At 39.3% G+C, this 20810-nt stretch overlaps 1 protein-coding gene across 2 annotated transcripts in view; it reads left to right on the top strand.

The window, feature by feature from the left end:
* fstl5 (follistatin-like 5) overlaps positions 1–20810 on the top strand; it is a 263518-nt gene that overhangs the window by 212720 nt on the left and 29988 nt on the right. For both annotated transcript variants that reach the window (XM_033633126.2, XM_078169520.1), the window contains 2 exons: positions 18386–18412; positions 18643–18761. In XM_033633126.2, the coding sequence (XP_033489017.2) occupies positions 18386–18412; positions 18643–18761 (146 nt within the window). The remainder of the gene's footprint in view (positions 1–18385; positions 18413–18642; positions 18762–20810) is intronic.

Below are 20810 nucleotides of genomic sequence, written 5' to 3'. Positions count from 1 at the left end.
ACCGGATGAAGAGAAGGGTAAAGGAAAAACCTTTTATTTCTCTGTAGGGTCCTGTCCATAATGTTGTCAGACACTTATAACAACAATCTGAGCCTGTTGGTGGCAAAACAAGCACTTTCAGTGGGCGTGAAGTGACAGTGTGAACATTCCCCAAAGGATTACATCGCAGCCTTTTTTGCGGCTGCAGCGCTCTCGCTCAATACTGGACCAATTGTTAAAAATTGTTGTCTCCGATGTTCACTTAGACACAAAAACATGAGAAAGGGAAAAGTTTCTCTTTAAGATGAGTGAAACAGAAATGCAAACAAGTGAAATCCAGAGTGCTGGACTTTGAGAATCGCTTACTGTACCATAAATAGCTCATGAAAAACATGACCATTGAAGAGATCACCACTAAGATGGCTCATACACGGCTGATTACCAGTTTATTTTAACCCGCTTTATACCTTATTAACCCAGCAAATCTCTGTTGATACCCATTGTTTCTTTGCCACTGCAGTTTGTCTTTGTGCAGCATGCAGTACCTTCCCACTGTTTCCTGTTACATATGAACTAATTTTGTTGTTTTTGAACTGATGCATTTGCAGTTTTGGTCACAGGTGATGTTGTCTCTTTGGAAGTCTGTTGTCTCATGTTGTTTTGAAATCTCACACATTATAAAAGTGATTGTCAGACCTCTTTTCGAGCAGAAAAATGTTGCTAATTGGGCACTGAATCTAAAATAACTAATCATTTCTGTAACAGATTTTATACATGTTATTATGTTATGTCGGAATTATTTGCAAGAAGTTTCACTCTGCCTCCCACTTGTAATTGTGTCAAGCATATTACAAAGAGTGAACTCGATAAGTCCTTCAGCCAGAACCTGATAGGTCAGTACAATCAAAACCAGTATTCAGTATCATGTTTTCACACCACTCCACCAACTCCGTCGTCTTCTCATGAAACTCACAAAAGGTCTTGGATAAGAGAGACAGAAAGAGGGCTGTCGGATTGTTCAGCGTCACAAGTGTAATTAGTTTAATCGTCACAAAAGGTCAAGTAAAGTCAAATTTATTTCTAAAGTGCTTTCAACAGGAGTTCATCACAAAGTACTTTACAGCTAACAACTGATTGTGAGTGAGGAAGCAGAGGGAGGGGTGACAAAGAAAGTCAACTGTAAATAACTATTTAATAATCTGTGTCCATTCAGAGTCTAAAGGCCAAGTGCGTTTATTCATGTAGCACATTTCATACACAAATGCATTTAGAGTGCTCTTCATAAAGCATAAACAAGAAGAATAGGGCTGCACCGAGTAATTCAAGGCTTCAAATCTTCATCCGCAATGTTGACATTCAAATTCTAAATCAAAATTCAAATGCTTGCATGTCTGTATGTTCTGTTTAGACTTGGTTTGTCTGCACAGTTGCAGATAAAGATTAGGCTACAATCGTATTATTAGTATTATATTATTTGCAAAATTAGATTTCAGTGGTGGCTGCATAGGATTGTTTCCTTCTCGTATGATCCAGATATTTCCAAGAATCACAACATGTTTTTGTGTAATGACATATTCTGCTTCAATCCATCAATGTTGGTGTTAAGCCTTTCACAAACAAACCCTTCACTGAGGTCAAAACTGTTTGCTGTCCCTCACCTGTGTTAACGAGTGGTCTAGCAGCAATGTAGCAGCAACATATTACTTTTACTCATTAAAGAAAGTGGATTTCATTAATTCAATTCAATTTTCAGTTGAGTTTTATTTATAAAGCCCAATATCACAAATCACAATTTGCCTCAGAGGGCTTTACAGCATACAACATTCCTCTGTTCTTTGCACCCTCACAGCGGATAAAGAAAAACTCCCCCCCAAAAAACTCTTTAACGGGGAAATAAATAGCAGAAAGAAACCTCAGGAAGAGCAACTGAGGAGAGATCCCTCTTACAGGACGGACAGACGTGCAGTAGATGTCGTACAGAACAGATCAACATAATAACTGTACAGTCATTCATATGGCAAAATGATACATAAAGAGAGACATAGAGAGATGCAGGGTAGACAGTTCTGACAAGAGCTCCAATAACCTTAATTTTAATAATGATTATATAATAATAATAATAATAATAATAATAATGATAGCCGTAATTTGAGGGAACCTGCGAGACAGTCCAGCCCAACCAAATTATCACTGAAGAAAAAGAAAACAACATCAACTATTGGACATCTACCACAAAAAAAAAACCAAAACAAACTTCAATGCTATTTGGCCTTGAACAGACAGTACATGATGGCAAACAATCTGTCCACTGTGACCAGAAACCGAAAACAACACTAACTGTGTACAGACCCATGATCACAGCCTGTGTTCTCTAGACCTGGCTGCTCAGAGAAGACAGGCTGTGTCAGCTCTGCCCACAGAGACAGGTGGAAACACAGCAATATTAAATGTAAACTCCAAGATTTTGATTCACTCTCTGGCCAGACTAAAATGCATCATCTGCTTGGAGAAAATGGCGTCAGCGGCATAGATGCAGCAAAATATGTTGGTGCATGTCACAGCCTAAGAGTCAACCAACACAACAACATATAGTTCATCTCCTCACAGATCACACTCTGCCTTTAAATTTACTCCTTCACTTAATATGTTTTTTTCACCTTTAAAATTTATACACAACAGGCAACACATAAGAAATGCCATGCCAATAACACCTACTGAATTGAAGTGGATTGAGATGGAGAGAAGGGGCTCGACCTATATCAGCCCAACTAGGGGCTGGTTCAAGATCAGCCTGAGCCAGCCCCTACTATAAGCTTTATCACAAAGAAAAGTCTGCTCTTTAATGTGGAGACGGTGTCTGCTTCCCAGACTGTAACAGGAAGATGGTTCCACAGAAGAGGAGCTGAATTAAAGAAGAAAAAAAAAAAAAATTACATTACTCATATTTTCAAGGTGATGATGTCATAGAAAGATGTCAATTTGAAGCTTCACCCAAAAACCTCAAGAGAAGCTTCAAATGTAAAAAAAAAATATATATATATATATATACTCGGAAAGGCCTTTAAAAAAAATAAAATAATATGAAACAAAACTAAAAATAAGACTATACATATATGGACACATAAGATGCTCAGAAATGTCATTGATTGTGTGAAATAGCTGTACATTCATTATTATTTATTTTTATTTTATTATGTGAGTGCAGCCTTGTTTATTGCTGTCCAGCCTCTCATATAAGAAGGTGAAACAAACAAACATAAAACTTATTAAATCTGTGAGAAGGCTGCGAGTTTGATTTTTGACCCTTTCTTGTCGTTTGCATTATCCTGGCATTTGATTAGCCACTGGAGATGGACAGATATTTTTATTGGGCTCTCCAATAAGGGGGCGGCCGGGTGATATTTTCTAGGAAAGCTGCCAGCTGCCGTCAATACTTCAGAGTTTAAGGCCAGAACGGAGCAATGAGGAGAGTCTGAGCTGCTCACACTTTGTACTGTGATGTTCAGTGTAACTCAGGCACAACAAGTGTCTTTGAACTCTGATGCTCTTTTTACCTTTGTGATTTTTCTTATTAGTCGATATTAATATGTTTAACAAATAGCTGCCATTACAAATATATTTTTAATAGAAAACAGATGATCTTACAGTGAGTATTCAGGGCGGATCATTTAGCTGAAGTTGTAGGATGTGTTACTTAAACAGCACAGTCCCCATCTGCAGTACACACACACCCTTCTGCTTCGTGCTCACACACTCAGTGGTGGCACTGCTTCAGATATTCTGTGAATCTCACTCACAAATTATTTCTGCATATTTTCCCACTCACAATGTAGTTCGTAGTTCTATTCACACATTCAAACATGTTTGATAAAATAAATTATTCCAATAATTAATGCTAATATATTCCATTACAATACATTAAAAAGTGATTATTCACACGTTTAAAATAGTTTAGACTCGAATATGTCAGCTACCCACACAAAAACACTTTTCTTTTAAAGTCTTTTACCAACATAACAAACAGAATAACATATGAAACTAACACAAGTCCCACCATCAAGAATAATTGAACCAGATAAAAAGAAAAGCAGACATGTTAAAGCTCACAACTACAAAAAAGAATATTAAAGAGGTAGAAAAACAAAACAAAACAAAAAAAAAACATTTCAAATATTTGTTAGATAGCAAAGAATTTCATTTTTTATCCCCTAATGGGATACCAAAGGAATATTTCTTTTTATGTTTGTTGTTCTTTGTCGAGCGAGACTGATCTTAAAAACAGAATGATATCCAGGTCACCCATTGATTAATGTCCGCCTGTTTTCTACAGGCACTGTCTGGATCAACATTCAGGTTTTCCAGTAACGACATTTCATCACACAGCATCAGAAAATCTTTATGTTAGCTCCCACGTATAGTCTCCTCTTGAGTTTGGAACTTTACACCAAGAGCTATGAAGTCTATTTTGCCATTTCCGTCACCAGTTGGTCAGTTTCCTGCCTACCCTCTTGGAAGTGGTGTCTTACAATTATCGGGTAAGCAGATGCCAAATGTAGCCAACGCATCCGAAATCACATTAGAATAAACTAGTCAATTAGTATTGATGTTCACTATCAGAGCCAGAAACATTAGCACTTTGGCAATCTGGCCGGACTTCACCTGTTCTGGGTATCATCCTTCTGTCTCAACTAGGGCTGCCCTCTAATAGTCAACCAAACGTTAGTCGCCCAGAAAGGTAAGTAGCCAGCAAGATTTCATTGGTAGCCTGACCAACCCTGACCCCCAAAAAACAAAACAAACAAAAAAACAAACAAACATGAAACTGTATTAGGAGCTGTGTCTTGTCAAAATAAATTAAATCCTGTATGACTGGACTGTGGGAATTTAATTTGAAAGGACAGACACAGGAAGTGGCCACGCTCAGCAGTCAGACAGGAGTCGCGTTACAAACCACTCACAGCTGACAGATATCTTTCCCTTCTTCTGTAAATATTCAGTCTGATAAATACGAAAAAGTTGATCATGTTAGAGCAGGGCTACCCAGAGCTTTACATCTGTCCCACAGACGATAGGTCTACACACTTATAAACAGCACCTGGAAGAAGATCAGCTCTGCACTCAGGATTTCAGGTAAATGGGCTATATGACGCTTGTTAAGGTGCCTGTTAACCTGCCGCTGTGCTCTTGAAAGCTGGCACAAAAAAGGGACAAAAATAGCGCCCAGTGCTCGACCTCATGTTTTCCAGGCAATTAAAGATGTGGTATGTGTATGGCCTCTAATTTCCAGGGCTGGTACCTGTGGTTATTCCACAGGCTAGTTAATAACATGTCGGTCAGGAAATCCAAAGTGTGAGATCATTTTGAGAAGGTGAAGGACGAACCCAAGGTGATATGTAAACTCATCTTCATTGGTCGACTACAAACATGACGTATCACAGCGCTCGACAGTGCGAGCATTTCACTCGCATTTGTGACCAAAAATAGGTGTGTGTGAACTGTAAAAAATATTTAGGGACATGTGCGCATAAAAAATCAACCGAAGCAGCCTATATTTTTGTCAATTAAAAAATATGATAATCTAACCAAATGTTGGAGGAACTCCAGCCGCCTTCCCTCTTCCCCATGTGACACCGTTATGGGCGGTTTTCCAAGCCACTGTCGGCACAATAAATATAAGTCCCACTGTCGGCAGGGTGGAAATAAGTCAAAGTGTGGTGGAGGAGACGGACCGGGTTAAGCGGCGGACCTCCGGGGATGCCTGCTCTGTTCTCCCCGCAGTTAGGGACAGTTTGCCACAGTACCGCTGCTGGGCAGGGTGGAAATAAGTCCTGCAGAGTTTCAGAGGACCTGGAGAACGTTTTAAGATAGTAATAACATTATATAAGATAATCATATTGCAAAGATAATATATATAAGATAATAACATTAAAGACAAAATTAAATTGCAATACTTTTTCAAAACTTGATGATTTTACCTTTCTGTACATTTTGTATACAAATTCATTAAATAATTTTGCTTGTAAATGTCTATTTGCATCACGTTTATTATGGAAAACACATTATTTGATCAATTTACATTGTGCCACTAATGTTCTTTGTGCGCTCCTTACTTTTTCAACTTAGGAGCACATGTGCTCCTTGGGAAAAAAAGTTAGCGTCAAGCCCTGTATCATCTGAAACATGGAAGTAGCTACATGCCCATTAGCCCACAGCGTCATTAACAGGCGGCTCACTCAGTGTGTGACATGCACTTGTAGATAAAATATAGGCCTATATTAATGAAGGTTCATTAGCACGGTTTTGTATTTCTCTGTAATGTAGCACAGTGTTAACAATGTTACTGACACTATTCTTTCTCACACCTTCAACTCAAACCATTAGAGGGCTGAAAAGGAGTCTGTGATTGCACGGTCAACCAAGTCCTCCACTGGTGGAAAACTTTGAAAAAATCCTGGCACAAGTGACAGCTGTTCCACTTTTCCATATTTGATGTGATCAACACCATGTTAGGGCATGTTTCAAGTATGAAGTGTCTTTTTTTAAATAAGGGCAAAAAAACATATTTTGTGCATGTAAACACAGTCACAGTGTTTACATGCAATGAAGTGCCATCTCTCCCTTATTTAAGTGCAAACATTTAGCCAATCAGGACTACGAAATTGTAATCAAAGAATCATGTTTTGAGAACATCTGTGTACCCTACTTATGTCACATAAATCACAGTCATATCAGAGTCCTCATTCAAACCTCCAGGCTGGAGTGCACGTCAAGTGTGAATCCAGATTAGCTCCATATGGCGTCATGTTCTGGCCAGAGCGGCTCCAAAGTCATTGGTCCAGTTATTATCCGTCTGTAGATCAACATGTGGTTTGACATCCTGCTTTCAGGGAGAGGCGACAAACTGCCAAACCAAACATAAATCTAAAATTAATTATGTCTGTACATAATACACAAGATTAAATATAACTCCCCAAATCATCCCTCTCTAATATAACACCTAAACACTGACGTGCAGCCCAGATCACAGGCAGTATAAACTACTGCTGTGTAATCATCATCTGAAAAGACCCAACGGACAGATGCCCTTATAACCTCCAGAACAAGCTTTGAACTACTTCCATCTGTCAGACAGTTTTTAACATATTTATAATTTTGTCCCCATATATTTTCAAGTGTTTGTCTCTCTGGCTTTCCAGCTTTTGCAATAAGTATTCATTGCTCACAAGTACTGACCTTAATTGTCTTCAAACGGGTGGCGTTTGCCTTTAAGTAGCAGAATCAAGGACTTTTTCAACCGAGAGTTTCACGCTCTGATCCCACAGACGTTAAGATGCTGGTGGGCATGTTGTGGTGCCAGACTACTCTTGATGTAATGCCAGTGATCTGAAACAGACATAGATTCAAATGGCACATTGCAATTATACTTGGAAATGTTTTAGAATTCGGACTTTGTGCAAAGTAATGATCTCATTCTGCGAAGCCATTGTGTTCCTGACTTGCCTCAGGCTTCTCATTTTGACACTCAAATAAGAGACAAAGCTGAATAACTAACTAAGCCACTTGTCAAAGGGCTGAATAAGGTATTAAGCAGGAGTTGAACTGAAAAACATGATTTGATGAGCGAGGCATGGATGATCTTTTTTTTTTTAGATGCATTCACCTCAGAGGAGCTCGAAGGTCAGAACCTTCTCCTCACAGGCGCAGCGCTAAAGTGAATTGTTTTTCTCTCAAATTCACCCAAGCGCTTCGTTGTTTGGGAAAAACCTGAGCAGTCACTACTCTGAGATCTCTTTAACAGAGTCTGTCACCAGCAGGCAGAGCACCATCCATCTCTGACAGCCTGCCGCTAAACTGGCATAAATATCTGCCCTTCACAATGTGCCAATTATTTCTGCAGTGTCAGAGGATCTGCGAGGCTCAGAACGAGCGTTTGTTGCTTTAGTCTCTCCACTTTATGTCTCTACATTATGCTGCACTTCATGCCTCATATGAGGGACCTTCAGAGTACTGTGTAGTGTATATTCTGTCTCGAGCAGATGCCCCTACACCCTCTTTAGCTGAAGTGCCCTTCTGGACTGTATAAAGAAGTAATTATGGAATTATTCTTAGAGTTGTTATTGAGAGATCACGTCTCACAACAGGTCAGATGAGGATATCATCGTCTTTAGTGACACTTCTCCAACTGCAACTTTATTTTCTTTATTATCTTTGTGCATGAATGATCTCAGTATAAGTTACTCTATTTTTATTATGAAGATGATGTAGTGAGCAGTTAGGCTCGGTTTGCATGTTGCCTGAGATTAAGGTTTCACTGTATGGACATTTTATTCTTAATTGACTCTCATTAGAAAGGTAATTAGCATAGAGGACACAACATGGCAGCAGCACTAGTATTTTATTTGTGGTCATTGTGCTGTAACAGTTACCCTTGAACTCTTGCAAATAATTAAGACTTTAATGAGATTCAGGGAAGTTTTCAGTGCTTATGCTGCTAATTAATGACTTCACCGCATTACATTAGGTATCTCAGCACTCCTCGTCGCTGAAACATTTTAATGGGCCAACAGTTGACTGGTTAGCTAAGGTTAATGTAACTTTATAAATTAAGTTTATTGTTGGATGTATAAAAAGAGGGGAACACAGGCAGAGAGACAAAAAGCTGAGGGAGGTGGTGAAAGGACAAGACTCTTTTGCAAACTTTTAGAGAAGCAGCTGGCTGACGTGTAAATTATTATGACTGAAATAGTTATTTTATCTCCAATACAAACCTTTGACTCTGTTCTGTCAACTCAGCACATTTTTATGGACTATAAAACTAACATTTGGTTATTCTACCCAATAATATAACCTGTTTTGTGCATTATGTGCATATGTAACATCATAGCATATAGGGCTGCACAATTACGACCAAGAAGATAATCATTTTTAACATAAAACACAGGACAGAACAGCTCAGACATCACATGGTGAGTAGGAGTAGTTGAAAATGAGAAAATAATAGAAAAAAAGAAAACAAAACAATAATATAAAAACAAGTGGGCATTACATCCATCCCCAGCCTTTATCGCCTCCTACAACCATATAAAGGCAGCAACAACCAAACAAACAGACTAACAAATAGGCTGTGTAGACAAATAATAAGGTTACAAGAGGACTTATTTACAGGAAATGTAGAGAGACTGGCTAAGCCGATTTAGGACACCCCTTTAATATGGGAGATGATAGTATAGGTCCAATGTACTTTAAGTAAGGGTCCCAAACTTTATGAAAAACTGAAGATTGCAGCATACAAGAGATATATTCATTGGGAATACACTATTATAAGATTGTGCCACGACTTTTTTGCTGGAGCAGCGTACTTGGTCCAGAAGAGCAACATATTTTTCCTGGCAGCAAAAGTCAAAAGATTGAAAAGTCTTTTGTGTTTGATATTTGTAATATGACCATCTGGGAGTCCAAGTAGGAGGCACACAGGGTCCAATTCTATTTGAACACCAAATATAACAGACAGTTCATCCACAATGCTAGACTAGTAGCTTTGTAACTTCCCACATGGCCAGCCAAAAACAGGGAATGTAGCTTCCAGACTCAGAGTTACTCTTACAGCATAGAGAAGAAAAACACGATCATTTTGATGGATATTGAGATCACGATTATTTATCAGTTATTCATCGTTTTTAAGGACAATATAGTTTTTATTGCACTTTAACATTTGAAATAGCAACACATTGTTTTCACTTGATTCCTGCTAATGTACAAATCTTTGCGTCAAAATAAGACTGGTCCTTATTAACAATCCATCCTCTAGAAGCAAATTGTAAATAAAATCATGCCACAACTTTTTACCCAGAATCAAATCAACAGAGCAGTTCTTAAACTTTTACCTTGTGTTACCTTCCTGCTAATTTACTGCATCAACAGGTTTATAATAAGGTCCTTCTTCACCTGAATTCAGTCCATCTCTTATGGATATGTCTCCGCCAGTCAAGGTACGGTGACACATTGTACAGGAGCACTATTGTAGATGTCTGAGCCAAAGCTGGACAAGGTTGGGGCTTCAATGAGGTGTTAGCGTCGTGATTCTTCTTGTCCTTCATGCATTCATTCTGCTGATTTTTCAGGCGGTTTAAAAAGTTAGTTGTGTTGCTTTGTGGTGCAGACACAAGTCTTGTTTATTAAGATTATTTTTTTGGCCTTCAGCTATTAGACAGGATAGATGTCAGTGTGAAAGAGGGAGAGAGGAGATGACATGCAGTAAAGGGCCGCAGGCTGGAATCAAACCCACAGCCACTGCAGCAAGGACAGTGCCTTTGTACATGGGACGTCTGCTCTAACCACTGAGCAACTGGGCACTTCATGCACTCTTTGCATGTGTTTGTTCTCTCCTAAATCCAAAATATTTCCAAACTGCAAATGATGACTGTTGATGGAAGGATGATTTTAGATAGATAGATAGATAGATAGATAGATAGATAGATAGATAGAACTCTAATAATCCTTTACAGGAAATTAAAAAATGTCACGGCAGCTTAGTTACAAACAGCACAACATTCAAACCACAGAGTTACAAGTTAAAAAAACCCCATCAATAAATAAATAAGTTAAAGATTGATAAATAGAGTCCCTTGTGTGATCTTGTCACCCAGTTGATGATTATGCATTTTCTTTTTGCCCATCTACAGTCAACGTATTCAGGGAAGCTTTTCACAGGCTGCTGCTGCAGGGTGCACATGTAGCGGATATCTCCCCTCAAAGTGGTGGCTGCCTGTTAGTTTATGAAACGCTTTATTTAATAATGCAGTGGAGCACGCATTTTAAATGTCAATATTTCAGCTGATCATGTTTATTTAATTGTGACAGCCAAAATCATGATTTACAAATTTGATTAACTATGCAATCATGATAGTTTACAGGAAGTGCACAGTAGGTTCTGCCTATCATAACGCCTGTGTACATTCCTGCTTCCCCTGGTCTCCTCTCACGACTCCAGTATTGTTGTCTTTACTCCTTATTCTGCTTTTTTTGCTCAATGCCTCACGACTCACTGTAGAGGCCCATTAAGTAATGTATGACCTTTACATACCTCAGCAGGAACATGAAGTCTTGAAATGCTGGTGGGCTGGAAAGTACTGCAAAACATCTCCACTCAGTCATGAGTCAGTTACTCAGTCCTATCTTCAGACGGAGGGAGATTATTTCACCTGCTTCCAATACAGATTGTGTTGTTTTGAGAAATTTAAAGTGTAATTTTCTTGATCTTGAATCCAAATCTGATTGTTTTGTCTCATGTAAAGAAACTAAACCAATATTAAGACATTTCCTGAAACAAGGAAAACTGTGTGGGATTATTCAGTCCTTTCAATCCTCCATTCAAGACTTTATTTTCTTCTCTATAAACACAGTGTGCTTCAAGTGCAAGAATTTTTACTGAAGTACTGGAATACCTTGAAAACGGACCGTTTTTTCAAACAAAGTGCTTACAAAATCCCTTGAAATTTCAATCAACCACATAATTCTGTTTTATATTCTGAGCAAAGTTGTGTTTGGCAAATCATTATAATTAAATTGCTCAGAATCAGAAATTTTTCAGCATCAAAAATCACAACCACAGCATGCTCTCCCACTCCTTTCTTCCTCGCTTTGATGATGTCCCGCCCGACATCATAGTTTATTTTTACTTCGCTCCACTCATGAAACCCCGGCAAAACCAGTAGGCCTACATTGGCATGGCTAAACTTAACATGACTCAGCTTAATGAGTTGGCTTTTTATCATGATTTGTTTTCCTCTCTCTTCTGCGGTGTGCCAATGAAACAGCTCCGCCAAAAAAACTGAAAGCAAAACTGAAGTTCCAGCTGGCATTGTTTCATGATGCTCCTTTCAGATCGATCCATGATATTCTAATGTTTTGTTAAGGATTTTATACAGTTCAACTGTGTGAGAAGTAACCCTTCCCTGAAGAGAGATGATCATTTATTTGTGTTTAATACAAAAATATTTAAAAAATAATTATTTGCTCTAAAGTAAGTTCTTGAAGAAGTACCTGAAGTGTTACACATAACACAAAAGATCTTGTAAAGTTAAATATACTTTGAGATGTAGAAGTCTCCAAATTTGGCAGGTAATTGTTGGAAAACTGTTTTCAATGAGTGACCATCTCACATCCCTCAGCTATAAATCTTTGATCCCAATTAATCCCCTTTTTGCCCCCTCTGAACCTTTTATTGTTTCTATTGTATTGCCTGTGCTATGATCTAAAGTCCATGGTCTGTTCTGTGCTATCTATACTTTACCCAATTCTGTCTTCCACATACACCGCTGCCTTTACTCCATACTCTTTACTGTGTTTGTAAACCATTTTTTGACGTTTAAACAGTTCGCAGGCTTTTGTTCCAATCAAACACGGCACTGTTTGATTTCCCAGATTCAGGCAGAGGAAGATCTAATCAGCAAAATCCGCTGGTGAAGTGATTGGTTGGAACAAAGCCCTGCAATCTCCCGGGCCTCGATGGCACACGGATGAGAACCGCCGCTCCACGCTCAGAGTCTGCACAAAGCTGTTTTATTCTGCGCGGTCCGCCATGCTGTCTGCTCCATATCCTCTGAATAGAGAAGATCAGCTCGTGCCAAAATAGCGTCCATGTTTCCATCAGCGGTGTCCCTCCCCATCACAGTGGGCTTTCACACAGTGTTGGACACGCTGTCAGCAACAAGGAGCTCTACCCAGGCAGTGACGCTATCCACAGTGTCAGCAGCCTCCTGCCTGTCGACTACGTTTCATGCTGAAGGCCTTGTGAAATGAATATTGTAAATCCAGCGGAAAGTTTAAACGCCTCTAAGCCCTGGTTACAACATGACGGCTTATGAATATTTCTGATGATGCGTTCTGTAAAAAACTGATGTAATAATTATATGAATTGATCTTTTTAAATAAGTAATTGATACAAAACATAAAGACGAAAGAGGGCAAAGCAAGAACACAAAAACAACCTTAAAAGACTGTTTAATTAGATAATGATAATGATTTATTTTAATTATATTAAAGTTTGTAACAGACAAAAAGCTTACATAGATGTAGTCACCCTAAGTGATCTCACAAACCCAAAATCTGATTGAAAAGCTGTTAACATGATAAAATAGGATGAAACGATAAAACCTCTGTCATCACAGTAGGTGGTTCGTATTCACAGTCAAATATTTACCTCTCCATGTCTCCCATTGCAGTTTTTGTTTGTGATGAGCACAAACACTTTATTTTCCAAGCTTCTATGTTTCACGCTCTCTCCAGTAACTTGTATTGTTTTTTCCGAAACTCTCGTGGATTTTTCTCCAAGGATTAAGTCTTTTGAATACTTTTCCTCTTAAAGAGATGATACAGCCTTCAGTCCTCCACAGGCTTCCAGCTCTAATTCTAGTGCAGTCAGTCTTGTTATTTTGAAAGCTTCCTAACTCTACCTGACTGGAGAAAGTACTGCTGGGAACTTGCTGTTGAAGTTAGCCCTCAATCTTTAAGCATCCTCAAATATATGCAGCACATAGTTGCTAAAAGCTACAGAGAGAGAGAGAGAGAGAGAGAGAAAAAAGCTGTCGAAAAAAATCTTGGGAATTGGCTGGCTGAGAAATGGATGGGTAAAAAATATAAAAGCCGAAAGACTTCTTGCTCTGTCAGAAGTGGGACTTGATCACTAGGTGAGTCATGACTGTGTAGTGCGGAGAGGAGAAGCCAAGTGAGAAGCACATAGCTCTGAAACTGATCTTCTTTCATCAGTATTCACTTTAGCACTAGAAAGGCCACAGTTGGTGGCCGCTTTGAATTAGACATGAAATAGCTCAGTGTTTGAGATGACCCTTCTTGACTTTGCCTCAAATGTATTAACTGTCTTTTTTTAAATTTTGCAAATCAGGCAAAAAAAAAACCCCTGTAATTCTACTCATCTTCTGAGAGTTACAATTCCATGACCTTCTCTCTGACCTCCCCCAAACTCACCATGCTTTAGAGTTGAGCCAAAGAAAGGTATCAGAGAGCCTTATAATTCTCAATTCTTTACACTGGATGTTAAGTTTTCTACTCTTCCTTTGTAAAATCGTTATGTAAGCATTTTTGAAAGGATAGGGCTGGTGATATTCTACATGTTTCTAGGCTTTGTCTACACACAGTATTTTTGAAATCAAATATTGTCCTTATATATAGAAAATAAAAATTCTGTCCACATGATTTTTGTTTTACAAAATATCTCTGTCCACACTAGAACTAAAGCAAGCATTTGCCGGCGTTAGCTGTCTTCTTCCCTTTTTACAAAGGTTGTAAAGTGTACAAGCTAACGTTAACTTTAACATCCACCTGAGGTCTCATCATGGTTGATTCCCCTTCGGTATAAAGACGAAGGAACTCACTCAAAGATATGAGCGATGCTCTGGACATGCGAAAGTTTTCCTTCCATTCCTCATTGACAACAATCTCACCATCAAAACTGTCCCACCATCTTCTAGCCTGATTCAAAACTGTTGTTTCGGGGGGAGCATAAACTGCAGATGCTGAATTGGACCAAGCAGAGTGCTCTGTTCATCTCTGAAGTGGTGCAGCAAGACTAAGTTTAAGTATAAAGTAGTCTTTAGAGCAATCCATGCTAACAAAACCTAAATAAACCTGTAGTCCGCTATTGTTGGTACTGTTTTTGGTGCATTCCCATTGTACAAAGCAACAATAGGCATGTCTGAATTGAGGAGATGACCTTATCTTTTCCCAAACGCTCTGTTTTGCATGTCCACAAGGACACAACGTAACCAGAATATTGAAAACTAAATATCAGTTTTGCTGACCTAAAAAAAATCTGTTCGGGAATGGACAAGAGGTCAAGACGTAGACGAAAACATAAATTTTCAAATATAACTGTATACATGAAGCATGGTTGCTCCCTGAAAGTCGAAACTTTGAAATCATCAGCCCGAGCCCCCACAGACAACTGAGATTCCTTCAAGTCAAGCAGTTTTTTTTTTTTTTTTTTTTTGGGGGGGGGGGCGCGCTATTTTTGTTTTTGGTTTGGTTCGGTTTCCTTGTCAGTCAGTGTGCAGTAGTATGTGTCAGTTTCCGTCTCCAGATGTAGCTGCAGAGTAAGCGCTCCTTGCTTTCAAAGTGCTCTTTGGTACGGTGGACTCAGATCCGGGGTGAGTCTGAGTGTGATGGAGACAGGTGCCTGGGGAAGGAGAAGCTTCTCGGTCAGACTCCGACATAATGTTATCGTCTGTCTTCTGCTTAGAAGTGGTGAATTTCCAGCTCACAGTAACTCAGTACGATACAGTCTCTGGCTTTTGTTTGATCGCTAGTGTTGGCAAAATATGTTGCATATTTCTGACCCGTTTACACGCACTAGCTTGGAGCGCTACCTGGGCTTGTTTACTTAATCACACGAACATTGTAGTCAGCCTGAACATCTCGCCAAACCCTGTTCAAACACTATATGAAAAATAAAGGAAGGAACTGTTGAATATTCGTATTAAATAGCCACATCTGATTGGACTGACGTAATTATGAGTCAGGTACAGCCCTAACATGTAGACGGGACCTTGTTATCTCCAAATCCGATGAACAGACCAAAACCAACAAGGAGTTGATCCCACTAATGAGTGTTGTGTGTGCAGCCAAAGCCTAAAACAGTGTCTCATTCATCTGTGCCGAAGAGCTCTGATAATGTCCAAAAGCAAAGGTGACATGTCCCCTCATCAGTCCCTAACAAATGCATGATTAACTCCACTTTGAGTAACTTGTGATAAAAACTACAGAGCCCAGATGTTTTAGGTAATAACTGAGCCTTTAGAAGAATAAATGTATATTTATGACCTGTTTTTAAAGAGTTATGTCTTCAGTAGGAACCAATGGGCTTGGAGCTTTGTTTCAAAAAGTATTTTTCTCAATAAGAGTACATATTCATGACTAAAAGATGAAAATAAATACAAGTTTGGCAAAATTATATCCTCAGGTATTATTTATTAAGAGTTTTAACACTCAAAAACTCAGCTAATCAGCTTCCCCAGGATTCTTCAAACTGAAAATTCCAGCCAAAATTTGTGTGACAGTGTAGCAGCCCATTGCTCATAGAGAGAAGCTAATTAAGAACATTTTCAGGGCCTTTAAGAAAGTCAGTCAAGTAATCCCTGAGTCTGATTAAAGAATAAAAATGTGACACAGTTTCTTTATAGAGAATCAATAGTGGGAAAATAAAAAAGAGAACATTTGAGGTTGTAGATTTGGAGAAAGAAGGAAGAGACACTGAAGAAAAGAGAACATTTAAGAGAGCAGGGTTGGAGGTAGTATTAGAGGCGCCATTGATAAATACAAATTTCTGCTGATCGTCAGGTCTACAGGCTCTGGCTGAGACCCAAAGCAGGGGGTCCTGAGGCATCTTAATCCAGGCCTGGATGTACTGTAAGTGAGAGTTGGCAGGTGCATCTGTAGTCTTTCTGGCATAGCTGCAGTAATGGGTATGTGTGTACCTGCCCTGCATGTTATTAGTCACTGCACTGGAAGGATATTTGTTTTGTATCAAAGTGGATGAAGAAAATAAGAAGACGACTGAGGGATTTTTCATTTTTTAGCTAAATTCCTGCTCTGTTTCCTCGTTGTTACTGCCTACAACTCATTTGTGTGGTGCTTATGTTTAAAGCAGGACTTAAACACACTGCAGGAGTCAAAACTTTCCAAGAAACTTTTGGGATAATCTCTGGAAGGAGCTGCCTGCACACCCAAGGCACTCATCCTGAGTTATATTTTGCATTTGCATCTGCTGCGACCCAATTACTCTACCTATAATATGCATCCACTGTCTTGTGCCACGCCACTACGGTGAACACCACAGGCTGTTTGGCCCACTGTGCAGCTCTTGTAAACAAATTGAATTTATGTAACCTTGCTGACGGGAAGGAACCGCAGAGTCCAGGCTGGCTGGTGAGCGTGGCCTTCCCAATGTTTGGAGCCCAGTGGAAACACAGTTATTACGGGCAGAAAGAGTGAACTCACCGCCTACAGTGGCAGCCAGCTTGTTTTGTTATATGGATGATGAAGTTGATGTATGGGCCCCTTGTATGCGCAGAACAGCCACAGTCTTCCTGCCAAGTGATGAATAGCATCAATACTGTGGGCTATTGGAAAAGACCGGGGCACACAAGATCTCATCTCAGCTCCTCTTTTCCATTTTCTCCATTTTCCATTTTTGGCACATCTCAAATAAATTGTATTGTTTTTCTTTTTATTTTGCCCTTCCCTTTTCCTCCCTTCTTTGTGCCCTCTATCTATAGACCCCACTCCTTTTGTGCAACTTTTAACGAGCTAAAAGGTATGCAAGAGTGCACAGGAAACACTTGACAAAGCACTTTTGAAAGATTAAGGCTGACTAACGGCACGGTGGTGTCTCGTTGGCTTTGTCTCCTCCCTTTTCTTTCTCTGCATCTGTCCACCCGAGCAAGAGGCTGCCGGAATGAGCATTGCAATAGAGGCGAGATTAGAATCGGATGTGAATTGGGCTGGAGATTGGTTTGTAGACTGAAAATGCCTGAAAATGGAAGATGGGGTGGAGGCAGAGGGAAGGCCGGGGGACAGATGAACAATGAGAGGGAAGGTCACAGTTAAAAAGCCAGTGTGAGAGGAGAGTGGTGCTGCTAGCGTGGTGGAGGATAAGAATGATTGAGTAGCAGAATTTGCATGGAAAATAACTTTATAATGGCTCTAAATTTTCTCCTTACCACATCACTCTTGAGTTGTGTAATTTTAAGTAAAGCCATCTTTTCTCTCAGTGCCCAGTGGCTGCTTTGAAAGCCAACAGCTGGTCTGCGCTTTAGGTCGCCCATTAAAGCACTCAGGGTGTTATGTGGCTTTCATTCGACATTTCACATCATTAGTTAACTCTAAGTGAATTTAATGAGAAATTACCTGTTATAGAAGCCGAAACTGGTTTTGCCACTGAAAAAAGAGCACACTAATCCCTCTTAATGACTTATGATAATCATCAGAGCCTGAAACCTGTGGACTACTCATGGGTGTCTAAGGCAGCTTATCCATACAGCTCATACTGATGGATGATGATCTGATGTCTCAGATATTATTTTTTATTTCACATCTCTGCACGTACTCAGGTCGCAGCATCCAAAAATCATAAACTGTTTTACAGTACTTGTAGTTTGTTGACTGCACTCCATTTTCCAGTGTTTGGTATCAAATTATTTCCAAGCAGAGGGCTCTATCGATTGTTTGTTGCACTAGGTGTCAGAGAGACAGTTTCCATAAAACTTTCATGCGGCCTGCTTTCCTCTTTGCCTCAATAGGAGTTAGTGTTTGGGTGTTAGCTCTCACAAAGGGACCCCATTGATTGTCACATCGATTTTCAATCGTGCTTTCCTCTTTTTCTCCCTCACAGTGGCAAACATTTTGTGGCGAGAAGAAGGTATGTCTAGACTGCTTCTGCTCCACTATAGCATTCATTAAACTGAGCTAATTGAATTTTTGTAATAGGGTTACTGAACTGTGATGAGAGGGATTAAATGATTTGATGCTTTGAAAGTAGATAACAATGTTGTCGGCTTATTTCTGTCTCAAATGCTCACACTGTGCAGTCTCATAAGCTATTTTAGGTATGTACTGTGTGTAACAAGGCTGCTTGTGCTTTCTTTTTAGGGCTCGGCATCGGCAACATGTTCTACGTGTTCTATGAAGACGGTATTAAAGTCATCCAGCCTGTGGCGTGTGAGATACAACGACACATTAAGCCCAGTGAGAAGCTGCTGGCTCTGAAGGTGAGTGATTACGCAGAAGACACAGAGACTCACTTTTATAGTGATTCATGCTGATATCATCCTCAGTGTTACTCAACATGGAAAACACAGCAGTCTCCAGGATAATTTAATGATGATGTATGTTTAATTTCGGTCACCAATCTTTATCATTTCAACTCCCGTTCTAAATCAGTGTGTTTCGGTTTGGTACATACCCATGATCTGTTATTGCTACGGAGAGGAATCCAGTTACAGGTTTGTTTTGAGTGCTGCAGTCAATTCATAAAACAGTTACCCAAAATATGAAAGTAAACTGATTAAAACAGCTTAATGTTTAATCAGGTTTTTAAAAATCACAAGCTTTAGCTTTCGTTCACTTTTTATCGGAGCACGTAGCAGAATTTTAAGCTCTGTAATGTTTTCTGTTTGTTGTATCCTGGGACTCGTCTCTCATCTCTATGAAGCATTTTAGTGTCTTCAGCTGATTGTTTTGGTTTTACAGCCCATGACAGAAGAAAAAATCTCTGATAAACCCACCTTACGCTACGTGCCCAGCACCAAACAGCAGATAAAGAGAGTTTGCAACTAGCTGGTGAAGAAAGTCATTCAGCAGCTTTAGCTTTATTTTTTTTATTTATTTTTTTATCAGGAGTTAATTCAGTGCCAAACAGAGGTAAAAGGAGGATGAATGACATTTGTCTGGTGGCTAGAAACACAACTTCAAAGTAATGATGATGTTGCTCCATGTCTGCTGTATTTGTAACTAAGCAACTGTTAGCTAACAGTTGTATTAGTCAGTATGCCAATATTGTGTTCCAGGTAGAGTTCGCTCAGTGCACCATTTCCAGTTTAGTTAATTTAGAGATAATGTGCTGAATGTTTTCCCCCATTGATCAATCGATTGCTTGACGAGTAGACAGAAGTGTAGAAGGACATAATCAACAGTGTTGTGAGTCCTCAGCAGACATTAATTAAAAACTGTACTTTCTCCATCACCAAGCAATAAATACTAAAACATTTAGGAGGTAAATGTTTTTAAACAGTGAACTTCTGAGAGTCAACAGCTAAGAGTTTGTGCTTTTGAATGGCAAAATGTGTTAATGTGTGACTCGTGATTTATTATTCTGTGGCCTTGACAAGCGTCCTGTTGCCTGACCTAGTAACAGCTACTGAAATCAATCATTAGGGATCAATAGTTTGTAGTGGGATCAAGCTGAGATTCTTATTCAGACGCAGCCAAGCAGGTAAAGATTCAGTGTCCTGCTCGAGAAAAGACTTTGCTGTTGCACTTGTAAATTTAGAGGACACGTTCTTCAACCAGCAGCTTAGATTTGAGTCTGCACAGATATGATTTGTTAATACAGGGCACCTGCATGATCTCTATGTCCTGTCAAATAAACAGACAAAGCTGTAAATAACTTGCAGCACAGAGCAGGGTGGCATTATTTTTACTGAAATCCCAGAGTCTTGGGAGTTTAAAAAAGAATAGCTCATTAGGGGGAATAATTACTCACCAAGATATAAAACAGGCACCACCTAACACATAGAATAACAAGTAACATATGGTCACTTTTAATGAGGACGATCTAGCTCCATATTTTATTTTTCTGTTAAAGGTTCAGTGTGTAGGATTTAGGAGGATTTATTGGCAGAGATGAAATTTAAGATTGTAAGTATGTTTCACTAGTGTATAGAAAATAAGAATAGTTGAGTTTCATTACCTTAGAATTGACGTTTATATCTAAATAATAAGGAGTCCTTCACAGTAGCCCAGAAAGAACAAAACAAACACCTGCACCAGATAGACCCTTTTAGGGCCGACGTCACAATAACGTCAGTTTGTTAGCTGGAGGCAAAACATGACTCTCTACCACAGGACTGTAGGCTACATAGGAGTCTTAAAATGTCTTGTTGTGTTACTGGGAGCCAGAATAAAAGGAGTCATGGCTCAAAACTTAAATTTGATTGCATACCTGCCGCCACTGCCCGTCAACAAAAGCAAAGACAGCTATTGTTAAATGTGGTAAGACCAAAGGACTGGACGGAGGCCATCATCAAAATGCTGACATG

The sequence above is a fragment of the Epinephelus lanceolatus genome, chromosome 7 (assembly GCF_041903045.1).
Source record: "Epinephelus lanceolatus isolate andai-2023 chromosome 7, ASM4190304v1, whole genome shotgun sequence".
Lineage (NCBI taxonomy): Eukaryota > Metazoa > Chordata > Actinopteri > Perciformes > Serranidae > Epinephelus > Epinephelus lanceolatus.
This window is presented reverse-complemented; position numbering and strand designations above follow the sequence as displayed.